This window comes from Zonotrichia leucophrys, chromosome 2, assembly GCF_028769735.1.
Source record: "Zonotrichia leucophrys gambelii isolate GWCS_2022_RI chromosome 2, RI_Zleu_2.0, whole genome shotgun sequence".
NCBI lineage: Eukaryota > Metazoa > Chordata > Aves > Passeriformes > Passerellidae > Zonotrichia > Zonotrichia leucophrys.
Window position 1 is genome coordinate 119421184 of NC_088171.1, and position 15716 is coordinate 119436899.

Below are 15716 nucleotides of genomic sequence, written 5' to 3' on the forward strand. Positions count from 1 at the left end.
GTTTTATGCCTAGGAAGCCAGAAAGAACCCCAGCAGCAATAATGGAGAGTGTTTCTTTTTCTGCAGCCCTGCACAGCCAAGGTGCAGAGCAGCAGTTGGATAGCACCAATGCATGGCATAGAAGATGCTTTCCTGTTGACGTTGGCTTTATATCCATATCTGCAACAATGTAATAAAATACTTCTTTATTTCTATATTATAGTGTTTTTGAGGATTTGCTTTGAAAATCATCTACTTGTTTGATCAGACCTTGGAGTTCCCAGATATGAATGCATATTTGAACCAGACAGTTGTTCTGTATTTGGATGAGATGAAAATTCACAAACTTTCCTGAATCTCCAGTTTCTAATGAGAAGCAGCTTAGACGTATTGGTCAGAGAAGAACTACTTGCAGCTCTGAAGAGGTGCTGGTTCTGAGTGGTTAAATGGACAGCATTGCTGTTTGGGATAAATTTGAACAGGACAAATTTGAACGCAGGCTTTTTTAACCTGTGTTCCAGTGGATAAGAGACTGCATAGGCTGAGAACACTTCTGATATGAGCACTTCATAGGACCAAAATAGCAGTAGTTTGAGGAGGTGGATGTTCCAGCTGTTGTCTTCTATTTGAAAACAAACCTTTCCTTTATAAATGCTCATTTTCTTTTGGCAAATACAAGATTAGTTTGGGTGCAATATCTCACTAATTTTTTGTTTTGGCTTAATTTCCTAAAGGAGTTGATGACCAAGCTGATAACGGAGACACCTGACCAGCCAATCCCATTTCTAATTGATCATCTTCAGTCCAAGCAGGGAAACCGTGGTCAGCTTCAGAGAACATTGTCTGGCTCTGCTGCCCTCTGGGCAGAGAGTGAAACCTCAGGTATGTTCTGTGTGCTGGAAAGGGCTCGTCTCCAGTCTAACCTCCCCACACTTGTGTCCGTGATTTCCTGGATGCACATGTACCTACTGAACAGGTACTGCTTTATGGTTTTGAGCAGAATAAATCCTGTTTATCTAGCAGATACTGAATTTAATATACATTGCTGTCTGTCAGCACAGCCTAGGTATATGTCATGTGAACATGCATCAGAGTTACAGAATGGAAACATCCCAGTCTCAGTGAGAGAGGTTCCCTTGCTGTCCTCTTTCTTTGTTTTCTTTTTCCCTCCCATGGTGTATTTGTACTTGAGATTAAACACTATTGAGATATTTTCTTTAATAATACATGTTTTTATATACCTATCATCCCCACCCTTAATGAGGAGCTGCTATGCTACTTTATAAACTCCAGTGTGAATAATTTATGATTGTAAAATCTTCAGAAGCATTAAAATAATATTCTGAAGTAGTATCCGTTCTGATTGTAAAGTAGAAGTCTTGGTTTTTGTATTCTGGTACAAGCTACTATTACAATATTAGTTTGTGTTTAAAAATTGGCTAATGATCTGTTTTAGACTATAGAGTTTAAATAGTTCCTGTTAGCCAAAGTGTTAATTTACTGACAAATCAACCATTTATATCAAATACACAGTTTTAACATAGGCAGTAAAACATGTACATAAAATTGACATTAAGTATTTTTCATAACAAAAAATAGACCTTTTTAATGAAAAATATACTAATTTCTAAGTTTTGATATTTTAAAAGTGGAATAAATATAATAAATATAAAACCAGTCAGAAATAGGAGGAAAAAGGAGCTGTCTTTAACTTGGATTGATATACCTTGGGGAATTTTTTGTTAATTGTTTGTTAAGTCTTTGAAAAATTACCCTACAAATGTTATGATTATCTGATTTGATTCTTTTAACAGAAAATAAAGGAACAAGAAGAGATTTTAGAAATTATGATAAGCCTTGGCAGGTAAATGCAAAAAAGCCTAAAAAGTCAAAGAGCGACCTTGCTGTGTCCAACATTTCTCCACCATCACCGGAGTCCAAGTCATGTAAGAAAGCTTCACTACATTAATAATTTGTGCATACTTTTCAACCTATATGATCTTTTTCATTTGAATAAGGTTTAAAATGGAAAGCAAACTGTAAGCAGGTGAAATGCCTATATATATATATATGTTAGAAGAGGAAGAGTTTGATTCTTGACTTAATCTCACTTGAATTATAAATATTTTATAATGCCCTATGTTTTCATCTGTAGATATAAAAGAACTCTGAATAGATTGATTGAAAACCAGACTAACATCTGGGTGTCATGTGATATTTTATGTTTGGATACTGATTATGATTTGATGTTTTAGTTTGCATTGCCATTTTGCATGTGTAAAATCTGTTCTGTTGATATTGGTCCTAATAGATTTTTTTTCTGTGTGTCAGGGAATTCAAAACTGTGAATTATGAACAGATACTGTTCAAGGTATGGGAGTAGTGTCAGCAGAACAGGTGTACTGTTCTGACAGTTGCTGAAGGAATCTAAATGTACACTGAAAGAAAAGGTAGAGTAAAAATAGAGCAGCTGAAGAGAATATTGTCAACTACCTGTAAAAAACTAGTGAAAATGAAGACAACAGGTCTTAATGAAATATGCTTCCTGTGTACTGGCTATTGAAGAAATCTAAATTTTAACTTGATTCTTAATGTTGCGGTTTCTTCACAAATAAATATATTTGCAATATGCATACCTATATAAATATAGTTACAAAACCAGGGAATTGTTTATATAAGATTTTTTCTCCAAAATAAATTGAAAAATTAGATTTTCTTCTGTTGACTCTTGTAGCTTTTTGATATTTTTATAATAGCCAAAGCTTTATAGTGCTGAGTGTGACTGGGTGTACCAGATGAGAACATAGATATAGGATGGTGCAATAGAAAATTTGCTGTCTTTCCTCTGAAAAGCAATATGGGAAAGTCTAGACTTAGGAGTCAAGGAAAATTGCCCAGTGACCTCACTAAGTCAAAACACTACACAGCAATGGGTAAAGTAAATAATGATAAATTTATACAATAGAAATACTGTGCTTTTGAGTGATTAATAATCTTGTATGATTATGAAACATTTTTTACTGAGAATAAATACCTGCAACAAGTTAAAAGAGCTGTTACAGGTGGCTGTGTCCCATTGTACAGGATTTTCTCAGGAAATTGAGCATTTGTCTGTTTTTCTTCTTCATGAAGCCCATTACCTGCTTCAAAACCACTCAGATCTGATCATCAATTCCATTGTGCCTCTCAATGGGCACATGGATTTTTAAGTCTGTTCAAAAGAAGCATGTGTATTTTAACTTATTTTCAAGAATAAATAAGAGACATTCCAATAAATACTTATAGTCAGTCTGTGTCTTATCTAACAGATTTGTTAGAAAACAGCAATTTGTGGAGATCCACTGTTAGATACTGGCCAAAAAGTATTGTGAGCTGTTCCTGTCATCATACTATGTTCCTTCCTTCTGCCCTGTGCTTTCTTTTCAGACTCTGTGGTGTGCAGCAAGTAACTTTGATGCCATCTCCTAAAGATCTCGAGTTCTCTGCCTTTATCCCAGATGGGGAGTGAGGGGGTAACATCACGTCACTCCCCTCAAACGTGCCTACTACAAGCTTTGTGCTTGTTAGTCCTCAGGTTGTCCCATTAGAGGGACAAAGGGGAGGCTGGGCATTCTAAACTATCCGGTCTCATGTCATGCAAAGAAATATTTTGTACATCTGTGGACTGAAGGAAACTTACTAATACTCTTCAGTTGGTAAGACTTACTCTCAAGCTACCCAAGTCTAGAAACAGTGTGTGGGAGTGCAGCTTTGCCTACAAAGGAGGTAGAATTAGGGTGTGCTTAATGCAACTGACATTCATAAATACTTGGCACTACATGGGATTGATTCTAAGCATGCTGAAAGAGGAGACTAATACCATTCCAAGGCCATTCTGTCATCTTTGAAAGGTCATAGTTATTGTGGATGTTCCTGATGATTAGGAAAATGCAAATATCTCATTGATTTTGTGGAAGGGCAAACCTCACCCTCTGCAAGGATTATTGAGCAAACTTTCCTGAAAGGTGTTCCTAGTCACAAGGAAGAAAATGTGATTTGGAATATCAAGCATGGATTTATGAGACCATATATGTCTGATCAGATCAACACAGTTGCCCTCTTTGGTGAAATAACTGGCCCTGTAACCAAAGAAAGAGTGATGAATATTTCATACCATGACTTTAGCAAAACCCTTGTCCGCTTCCGGTGTCCTTGTAACTCAGTTGATAAGATATGGACTCAATAAGTGGATAAGATGATGGAAAGTTGACTCAGCTGGTGGATTCAAGGGGTTGTGACTAGCCAAAAGGTATTGTGGGCTTTTCCTGTCATCATACTGTGATCCTTCCTTCCTCCAAAGTCCAATTGGAAAGTCTATCTTTAATGGCATGCTCAAAGGACTGGTACTGTGATTGATGCCATTTAAAAGGATTTCCTAATGCCTTGGATGATGGGATAGAATTTCTCTTAGGTTTATGGTTAGACCAAGTTGTGGGAAGTGGTTGGTATTCTGGGTGGTATGAGTGCTATTCAGAGGGATAGGACCAAGGAATGGACTGAGCTGAACCTCTTGAAGTTTGACACAGGTAAATTCAAAGTCCTAGATCTTGTATGGAATAAGCTTGAGCAATAGTGTCAACTGGTATGTGTGTGCCTACAAAGTAGCTTTGCAGAAAAAGATGTGGGATGCTGATGGACAAGGACTTGGAATACAAACCAGCTGTTGCTGTGTGCTCATGCAGTGCTGAAGGTGACCTGCGTGCCAGGCTGCAGTAGCAAGAGTAGAGCCAGCAGTGTTTGTTTTTGAGGTGGCATCTGGAGTCTATTGTGAGAAACAGTGATGTACTGGAGCAAGTCCTGTGGAGGTTCAACAAGATGATGACAGGGTTGGAGCATGTGATGGACCTGAAAGGGACTGGTTTGGTCGTACTGAAGAAATGAAAGCTCAGGAGAGATTTCATTGTTACCATCAGCTAGTATGCTGGAGGGTGGATGAGAAGACATACTCAGATTTGTCTTCTCAAGAGTGTTTAGTGAAAGGACAAGAGGAAACAAAAATTATAATGCATGGATAGTCAGATACAGGAATAGGTTGTCCAGAGAGGCTTTGTAATCACTATCATGGAGTATATTTAAAACTGAACTGAATATTCTGAGAAACCTGCCCTCAATGGAGCAGTCTAGGGCACCAGGCTGGGCTAGAAGACTTCCAGAGCTACTTTCCAGCCTAATTATCCTCTGCTTCCATGCTTTGCTGTTTATGCATTTCAATTTTTTTCCATAACACTGATTTTTTTAAACCTTAATTAATCCTATTTTTTCATTACTTACGCCTGCAATTAGTTGTGTCTGCAACTTTTTGAAAATAGTTTGTATATTTGAACTACTTTTTCTTTTAGTTGCTGTTGCAGAGATTGGTTTCAGACATGTGCCTTTTTGCCATACCTTGCAGCTCTTATTTTCTGCCAAATGGATCAATATTCTTACATTAATGTATATATATAGATTTTTATTCTAAATATGCTTTTGACCTTTCTTTCTGGTTTATGCCAAAATCAGCAGGTACCATGTACCCCTTCAACTACACAGATCAGCAAACAAGTGTGTTTAGAAGGAATTCTGTCCTAATGTGCGCACCATATTCCATTTGTTTTGTGTCTTCAGCTTCTACCTCTTGTACTTTTTTTCACAAAGCGTCTCCAAAGAGGTAGTAAGGACTCATCTGAGAAACAGAAAGTTTTGGACCTGTGTAGAACTAAAGATTTACTCTCATATTTGTTTTTTTTAAAAAAGAACAAATCCCCACACCCAAGAATCTAAAAAGCACACCCCCAAAGTGCCAAAACAAACCCAAAATTTAATAGAGTCCATCAACTCTATTATGTTCTGTTTCAGGGTTTTTGTCTTGTGACTGTCTGGTTGAAATGATCACAAACTTTTACATTTATTCAGAGCTGTCCTTTCATAGGAATGTTTGGGAACATGAGGATATTCGATTTATTTGATAGGGAAATATTTTTTTTCCTTCAGCGGAGTGATGTCGATTGCTGTGTGCATATTATTGCTGCACAAATGTCTCTTCCCTATGCTTTCAACTTTTTTACTGGAAAGATACCTCCACTCCCTCCTGCCTGTTATGATCTCAGGTGCACCTGGAACACACAAACAGTTGTTAATATCTAAGCCATCTGACCACTTGTTTGGTGTGTGCAAAACCAGAGTTAACCAGAAGCTGCTGCTGTTGTCTGGCAAGGAAGAAACTTGGAGCTAGAGGTGTTTGTGTGTATAAATGAAATGTTTAAATGATCACGTTCTGTATCTGAAGAAAAACACATTTGGAAGTTTCAAACTAGTTTGTAAAACAGACTTTTTGTTTCCTAGCAAGCTACTTTTAGGCAAAGTAGGTTGATCTCTTCACTACCTCCATATTATATCAGATTACAGATCATCCTTTCATGCTGCTTCAGTTCAGCATTCTCACCACATCCCGTATGCAAGTACAGTGTTGCATGCTTCTAGTTGCTCTCAGTCAGTCTAGAACTGTAACCATCATCCTTTTAGCCTTTTAATATCCAGATACTATGTAAACCAGTTTGGATTTATTATCAAAGAACTCCAACCTGAATGCAAGATTTAAATACATGAGTAATTTTTACATTATATTATATATATTATTATATGATATACAGGAATTTTATATTATATGTACATATTTTTGTACTTTGAGATGTAACATGGCCATACAATGCATTAATGAAATGTTGGATTTAATGAGAAATTGGTCTGATTCTGTCTGCAGACCATGCATTGAAAAGACTTGTATGGGTAGATAAAACCAGTATTGACCTTTTACCATCATCCAGTAGAAAATAAAGGTGTGCTGATTTGTGGTAGAATTCATAACACAATTGTAAATTAATGTGCATTTACTGTCAGGACACACCACCAGAAAATCAGAAATACTGGTAAGTGTGTCTGTCCATTCTCCTAAGATGAGATGGTGAAATTTCAGCTCCCTAAAGGGAAACTTTACATCTTACAAATCCTACAATGTAGATGTAATAAATCTTCTGAATTATAGGGATATTATTTTAAGAGGAAGTGTTATATAATATATAAATCTCTCAAATAACAAAGATGAGGTCGAAGTGTGTAATGTGGTAAGAGAATTGAAATTACTGATTGATTTTGTGGAATGAGTGAGCGTAGTAAAGAAGGAGGAAGGTCAGAGTGTAATGAAAGGGTTTTGCTAAGTGTGTAGTGACACATGCGTGTAAACGATTAGTGACGGACTTTGTGCATACAGAGGAGGATCACGTATTTGAGAAGAGTCCTAAGAGGGGTCATATGGTGTTTGTACAGTTCTGTATGCTTCCAACAAAGGCATTCATTTAAAAATTACCAGTGCTTGTTGATCCTACAGCTGAGAAGGGTTTATGTTTTGAAAAAATCTGTAAGCAAGAAGGAAATGAACTTGAAAGAACAAACATGTGCCACACTGTTCTACTAAATAGATGTTGTTTTAATATCCATTCATTATTTGAGAGACTAGTTAAGTAGGAAGAACTATGTCTTCTCTAGAAGTAATAAAAATTTCAGTCAGTTCTAATTCTGTTTAACTTCTCTGTTTTGATTCCTTAGAATGAGCCAAATCATTGTTGAAACAAATTGTATTGAGGCATAGAAATAATTCATGACAGTGTATATATTTTGGTACCTTTTCACTGAAGTACAAAATGGCTCAGTAAAACACAGCTGATTGTCCACCAGCATGCATAGCAAATTTACACCATGGTTTTGACTGATTTCTCATTATTCATCTAGTGAGTTGCAGACTAAGCTTCCTGTGTTTGTGAGACGTTTCTCTGAAATGAGCAACCAGGTTACTGTCTTGAGCAAGTGTCCGTACTTTTCAAGAGCCAGAGTCTTGAGACTTTCTTTTTCCTCATGTCAGTCAGTCCATATACTGGGCAGCTGCTGATCCTGGAAACTCCACAGCTGTCAAGTAGCTTACGTCCCATGATAAATTATCATGCTTATCTAGTTTATGTCCCATGATAAATTTTGCTTCACAAGCATATGGTTTCTCAAAAGTCCTTTTTTATTTTGAAAAAATGTGTTTTGTTTCAAACTGACGTGTGGAAGTTTTCTGCAATCTGGAAGCTCCAAGGTTTGGTAATTTTTTTTGTGGTTTCGCTGTATTAAATTGTTGCCTGTTGGTATTCTGGTGGTACTGAGACAATTTTTTGGTGTGACAAGTTCAGCATAAACATAGAAAGTCTGTCATACTGCTAATGAGTGATTGCTGTAGAATATAGAGTTGGCACACAGAAGGATGATGGTAAGATGACTGCAAAAGGACTCGAAAGAGAGAGTTCTTTATAGAATTTCTTTTCTAGTTTATTAAGAAATTTATATTTACAGTTAGTAATAATTTTGAAAAAATACTAGGTGGAACATTTTGTTTTCTGTAAACAAGCAAAAAAAAAGGATGAGAAGTGCTGAAGTTGTGCTGTTTAAATTGTACATGCTAAAGTCTTTGAATGGAGTTAACTTTTTTTACACAAGAATTTATGTAACTTTTAATTGGTCTAGAAGTTCTTTAACCAGGGAATTATGAAGTAGTGTTTGAAATTTGTAAGTATCAACAAAAAATTACAAGCTGCTCATCTGAGTTGAGGCTATTCATACTCTAATACCTTAAAGTCTGTATGTATTTACTGGGAACTACTATAGCTCATTATTTCCATTGTCCTTAGAAGGAAATACAATACTTGCCTTTTTTGGACACAGAGCAGAGCAAGACTCTGACACTTCAACTTGCTCCTCTCTTCTCTTGTCCTTATTGAGAGTTCTTATGTCCTTTTCCTTCTATTCTTATCACTGTAGGTCTTTTTAAATGTCTCTTTTGTCTTCTGTCTTTGAGAATGTCTGTAATTGCAGTCTAATACATTAACTTCCCTATCAGCCAGGTTTCTGAGTGGGTATTACAGATCAGGATGTACTCTGGGTTGTCAGACTCTCCATAGATGTCTGTTTTGAGGATGAGTTGGTTTATGCCTACAGGAGGTAAAATAATTTTATTTGTGAAGGAAGGACTTCAGCATAACTTTGTCCCATTTCTTTAAGTGACTATTGACTTAACTCCGCAAGGGGAAGTTGAAGTTGATCCAAAGTGGAGCAAATTATGTATTCACACAGAGGAAAGTCAGCATTAAGGCAAATTTCAATACCAAGTTATTTAACACATTTTGTAATAGCTAGCAGACTTGATGTCTGAGCATGATTTCCCCATACCATCATAAAAGCAGTCTGAAGTTCCAAATTATCACGAAACCACCTTTTTAGCACAATCTATAGGAGTCTGTAAGTTGCCTTCTTAGCATGTAGTGAAAATGATGTTTATAACCATAGATTAGTTGACAGCTGTCAAATTAGTAAACAAAAATTTTGAAGCTGGCCAAGATATTTTAGGCTTTTCGTTGAAGTTCTTTTTAAGTGAATGGTCAGCAACTAGTAAATGATGGTTGGTAAAATTGCAACTGGTCCTTTCTGGTGGAAAGGTGGACTAGACACCATCATCTTCACACCAGCATGGTAATGCTGTGTTTGGAGACAACCCAAGTGTTGCATTTCTTGGCAAAAGCAGCAGCTCACTTAATTCTGAACACTGGCAAAAAGAACATGTTAAACTGCAGTTCCAGAAATGGCATTGTTTTTGTTTTCATTTCTACAAATTGTTCAAAATGTTCACATTGTTCAAAGAAGCTCTGTTCATTGTGTGTCCTACATATCTCAGATACTCCTCTTTGTTGTAGGTAAACTTAGCTCAGCAGTTGAGATACTGTTATTTTAAAATTAAAGGCTTTGGGAATAGATAATGAGCAGCAGAGTGTAAGCTCAGGTCTGTGCTTCCCAAAGGTTGAGTTTGTTTAAGTAGTGCAATGAAGATTAGAGGCTGTACAACATGCATGATAAGGACTTTCTTTGTTTCACTGTTTTTTATGAACTTTATGATTTTTGAAAAAGAAAAAAGTTATTTTAAAAGGTGTATCTAAAATATTTTTTCTTCTTGATAAAATAACTAGCAAAGTCAGAAGTTACTCATTTTTCTTTCAACATTTTTTCTTACTGATCCCTAGGCCACACAATTCTTTTTTGTTGTAAATTAGATACCATCATGTACAGTATTTTAAATACATTTTTATACATTAGTTTTATTATTTTCAATTATGAATGTTAATTATCCTGTTTACCAATTAATTTGTTGCAAGAATAATTCAGGTATGCATTTGTTCACAGATGTTTTTACTTCACATGGACCAAAGAAAATATTTCCAACAATTAAAATAAAGGGATAGTTAACTAATTTCCACCCAAGACACTTGGGCTTGTAAACTCACTGTGCAGATTTTTTTCTACTGTTGGAGTCTGAACTACCAAATCTAAACTTCATCTATATATCTGTGTATATTTAGTGCCAAGGTCAATAGAGCATCCTAAATGGGATTGGAAGACAAAACCGGAGAACCATGATTTTGATGAACTAAATCATATTCTTCAAGAGAGCAAAAAGCTTGGAAAAGCCCTTGAGAATCTGTCTCGCAGTAAGTTGATTGATTTTAGTTTTTTAATGTAACCATGCAGCCTGAATTGTAATTTGGAAGTATGTATCAGGAAGGTGGTCTTCTCTCAATGAAGACCAAGGTCATTGACATCAGCACTTAAATTCCTGTTAAGGTTTACAGATTGTCTGAGATAATTCAGGAGCTCTCCTGGAAACTGAAAATACTACCCCTGCACCACCTTTTTCTTTTTTTTACTTTAGTTTGCTACCAGTTTAGTGAGCTGAATTAGCTCACAAGGAGATCAATGCAAGTGGCTGGTTTAATGAAAATGGTGGGAACATGCAGCAGGAAGATTGCTCCTTTGTGTGGTAGTTAAATGGATTAACCTTTGCAAAACCTTAGCCTCGTTGATGGAGTTCAGACCTGTTACTGAAAAACATGTAGCTATTTTGTATCCTTGATTTCATTGACCTTCTGGTTTTCAGAAGATATTACAATATTTTAAAGTATCTCAAATAAGTACTCAGAAACATGAAATACAGTTATTGCATAATAAACCCCATGTATTATCCCTTAAACACTCATGTGTAATGAACAGCTCTGAATCTCACTGGATATGATCAGGAATAGTTGCTCTTTTTTTTTTTTTTTTTTTTTTGCTTTCTTTCCTGTAGAAGAGAATTCTGAAATACATTTGTGGGAGCAAAAACTGCTAACAATTTTTAAAGTATGAAATGATGACAAGTATTCTTTGCCATGCTACATGAAAACTAGGTGTGACATGATCTGGGAGATATTTGTGTGAGAAACATTTATTTCTTCTCTCAGGAAATTTTATCTCTGGAAGTTCTTGATTCACTGGAGAATTTACAGATAGTGAGGTCAGTGTGAGCTGAATGAGGAACAGAAGATTTGTTTTGCAATTAATTTTGCATTTTTTCAAATTGTGCCAAATACCCAAAACTAGTTTTCCCAAATCACACTCTCCCAAATGTTTTAGGTTGATCACAACAGTTATATTCTGAACAATTTTCAAACTTTTATTTTAGTTACAGAGCTTTTTTGGAAATACTTTTCTAGTAAATTGGTCTGTCTGCCTGTGAGGAGCTCTAAACCAGCTCTGGTCAGCATCTCTGATTTGCAGCCTCACTGTTGCCTGACTGTGATGGATGTGGGTGTCATTTTCAAGCTTTTCTCCTTCAGAGACTTGTAGCCAAGCTATGCACAGATACAGAAACAAAGTTTTGAATTTCAGAAAGGGTTATCTATTCACTCTCTGGAGATCCAGACCAATCAGATGTGAGAGTTCAATAATTAATGCCTAAATCCACTCTTCAATCTTACATCTTTGTCTTTCCTTCAGAATGTTGTGAAGTTTCCACTTTTACCTAGAACTATGCCTATACTTCCTTATATCTGAAATAGATTTTGCAGTATTCTATACCTCTCCTTGCCCCCCAGTTTTCTAATGGAGTGTAAAACTGCAGCTCTGCTGGGTCCTACGCTTGGACTGGCTGAATGTACCTGGTCACCATTGTAGGAGTTTGTTTTTCATAGTTATTTCACAAATGAAACATTCACTGTTTCTTGCTAGTACTTGATGCTTTCTGGTGGTTTGTCAAGATGATATGGGAGTTGAATCCCATCCCCCAGAGTGCTTTAAATCACTCACAGCCTGTAAATAAGTTCACTGTCATGAATGTGCTCTCTATTTCTTCATCCAGATCATTAATGGAAATATTGTCAGACCTCTTCACGATCCCATTTCAGATCTGACAACCAGCCCTTGAAAGCTACTCAGTAAGTGTGTTTTTTCCCACCAGATGTTTTTCTACCTTGCAGTGTTTTCACGTAGATTGTAATTCTCTTTTTTTTACTGAAGTATCTTCTAGGATAGTAAAGAGTCTTATAGTTGGAGTATTTTGCATCTGCTTCTTTTTCTTATCCACTAGGCAAGTTTCCCAGTTGAGAATGCAATTAGACTAATTTAATGTGATTCATTCTTGATAAATTCATGTCAGCTCATTCTTATCGCCTTTCTATTCCATTAGATGTTGATACATTATTTATTTAATAGCTTTGTCTATGATTCTTGCTGTTGTCTGATTTAGGCTTGGTAGTTAGTAGTTGCCGACATCTTCCCTTTTTCTTTTTCAAAGACATGTATTTGTCCTTCTCTGGCCTCTGTTCCTGAAAGGCAGTTGCTAATGGATTTGAAGTTTCTTCAGTTAGTTTGTTAGTTAAATGCTCTAGAATGAATTTCACAAGAGTCTGCTGATTTGAATATATATAAATCACCAGCATATCTTTCAGCTTCCCTTGTCTGGCTTGCAGTTTTTTCCTCCTAAAATCACTACTGTTAAGCATCCGGCTGCAGGTGATTTTTTTTTTTTTTTTTTTTTTTCCTGCAAAGACTGGAGCAGAGAAAGTATTGAACACTGGGAATTCTTTCTATCATCTCGTATTTGCTTCTTTCTCTTTGATATGATAGTTCTTTATTTTAATTTGTTCTCCTTTTCTAGTGTATTTATAGTATCTTTTTTTAAGACTTTTTATGTTCTTTTATAGTTATTAGTTCCTCTGCACTTTAACCTTTTTCCTTGTTGGTATAATTTAAACACTTGCATCAGATTAATTCTAAGATGTATCTCCTAGTTTCCAGGGTTTGTTCTTCTGATTTTCACTTCATTTCAAGAAATAAAAAAAATCTTTGCTATTATTTCTTACCTGTCAGCCTGGTATTGAAAAATCAAAATGAAAAATGTGAAAATTTTGTAAATAGAGAAAAGGTGGAATTTTGAAAATCAATTTTACTGTTCTCTCAGATATAGCGTTTAGATTGCACATAGGAGATCTTAGGGAGCTTCAATGGATAGAAGGTATAGGACTTTAAAAGTATAAGGTGCATGGAACTCATTTTGTGCTGTATCCAAAGAAACATCCCATGGGGTGAATTTTAAAAAAGCCATCACAAGATCCCACATCTGCCTCTCTTGAAGCTTGTTTCGGACAGGCTAGTTAGTGCTTTTGTTCCTAAAAGCATGCCATGCATTTAGTGCTGCATTTGATACTGATCTTATTTTGAAGTGGTGTGGGACAGACACTGGGCTCAACAGCTGAGTACACAAATGATCAAAATATACTATTAATGGCTTTTTACAGCACCTTCTCTTTTTTCCTTCAGTATTTCAACAGTGAAGAGTGACACATGAAATGAAGTGTTTGAAGTTAAATGAATTTTCCATCAAGTCCTGGAATTTATTTACATTTTAAAGATAAGCTCTGGATCTTTTAGTGAGTTTCCATGACTTTGTTGCCTTTTAGGTAGCTGACATAGCCTGTGAATTAAATTCCAGTTTCTATTGCTTCATTTACTATGCAGTCTAGATACGTGCTTTGAGACAAACCTGTGCACTTCATGCAAAATTAGAACTGCCTGTAAGATTTGGAAGGTGAGACTTGAGCACAGAGATGTCTGGTCTCTTCTATATTCATCCCTAGTGATTAAAACTAGGGATGGTTGAACTTGCTTTTATTTGGACCCTTTCTCCCAATCCCTGTCAAGAGTGAGTAATTCTGTGCTTTAGTAGGTCTGAGAAACCAGCAAGTGACTCCACACTCTGAGTTGAAAGTATTTTAGGAGTTTTGAGAGTCTGGAGAAGATTATTTTTGTAATTATGGTCCAAGTGTGGTGGAGCTTGCTGATTTAAGTATACAATTTTTCAGAGGTTTACCTACATGGGAGAGCTGGATTTTGTTTGCTTCTTCAATCAGCTGTGTGTCATTGAACTGGATTTGGAACTATCAAGTTATCTATTTAGGGAAGATTTTAGTTTATAAAGCAATTTACAGGAATATACTGCATTTCCCTTGTGCATGTTTAATTTTCTTTTATTGCAAGGTCTCCTACCTTTATTGTTGTCATCCTTCTTCCTGTGCTGATCATAAAGAAGAAAAATTCCATCCTGTTTCAAATATATGCCCTTGTATTTCACCTTCTGGCCTGTTTGCCTTTAAACAGAATTAAAATCTGTAAAGCCTAAGGATCTTGCTAATGAATGCCTTTGATCTTGCCTTTGTCGTTCCCCTATTTTCTGAGCATGGAAAAATAGATAACAAGATATGGAAACCAGTGAATTATGAGAGTTTTGAGTAGGGGAAAACTGAGGACTAAATCACTGAGATCATGCTGCAGTTAGGTGGGAAGTCTGCATACTTGATGAACAACTTTGCATCTTTTATAGGCACAGTTAAGGATTAGGGTGCATATTGAAAATGTGTGCATATTGAAGGTGCTGGTAACTGTATTTGATGAAAAAAAACATCTTCTGCTGTGAGATAGGTACTCTTCCATAATCACAAATAGCATTTTAATGAAGGTAACTGCCATTTTGTTAGTAGTGTTTAAATGCTTGTTCAGGCCAGGTGTACACTTCAGATCAGAGGGGAAGAAACAAATTTGTTGTGCCTTGAATTCAGTTGATATTCTAAGGTAAAAAATAGTAATAAGTTCACATTAAGCAAAACTATGAATCCAAGTCAGTTTCAGGGAATCCCAGAAACAATGGTATCTATGTACAACCAACAGGAGAAAAATCCTCTTTTATTTCTTTGAAGGGGAGTAATCAGTAAACAATCAGTAAATGAGAAAACCGTGGTTTTCCATGTAGTAGGAGATACTGCTGGAAATGATAAGGAATTATAGAATCACAGAATGGTTAAGGTTGGAAGGGAGCTCCAGAAGGCATCTGATCCATCGCCACTGCTCAGGCAGGCTCACCTAGAGCCAGGTGTCAAGGCTCTTCAATACCTTCAACAACAAGAGATCTCTAAGACCCTCCAGAGTATCTCAAACAGTTATTTATCATAATATTAGAATCAGTTGATGTTGTTTATAATTTTGTTAAGAAAGGCAAGCATGATCTTCCCTCTTTAAGAAAAGAATAAAATAGTAAAACGTAAAAGCATATGTTCTGTTTATATTTCACAGAGAAGACAAGCAACAAGAGTAAAAATCTCATAACTAGAAGGGTAGAACAAGTTCTAAACAAATCATAATATGTTAACAAACTGCTAAAATCATGTCCTCAGTTTAGTGGATGAACCTGTGAGTATGTGGGATGTGAGAAGCTTTATATATACATCATGAACTACTTGAATGTATTTAGTAGTCTCTGACAAACACATTAG

At 36.0% G+C, this 15716-nt stretch overlaps 1 protein-coding gene across 10 annotated transcripts in view; it reads left to right on the forward strand.

The window, feature by feature from the left end:
- Positions 1-15716, forward strand: part of C2H8orf34 (chromosome 2 C8orf34 homolog) — a 150280-nt gene that overhangs the window by 23466 nt on the left and 111098 nt on the right. For 6 of the 10 annotated variants that reach the window (XM_064706195.1, XM_064706196.1, XM_064706200.1 and 3 more), the window contains 3 exons: positions 714-861; positions 1794-1925; positions 10437-10565. In XM_064706195.1, the coding sequence (XP_064562265.1) occupies positions 714-861; positions 1794-1925; positions 10437-10565 (409 nt within the window). Of the gene's footprint in view, positions 1-713; positions 862-1793; positions 1926-10436; positions 10566-12250; positions 12327-15716 lie in introns of those variants that run through there. The other 4 variants (XM_064706199.1, XM_064706202.1, XM_064706203.1 and 1 more) reach the window with 4 other exon arrangements.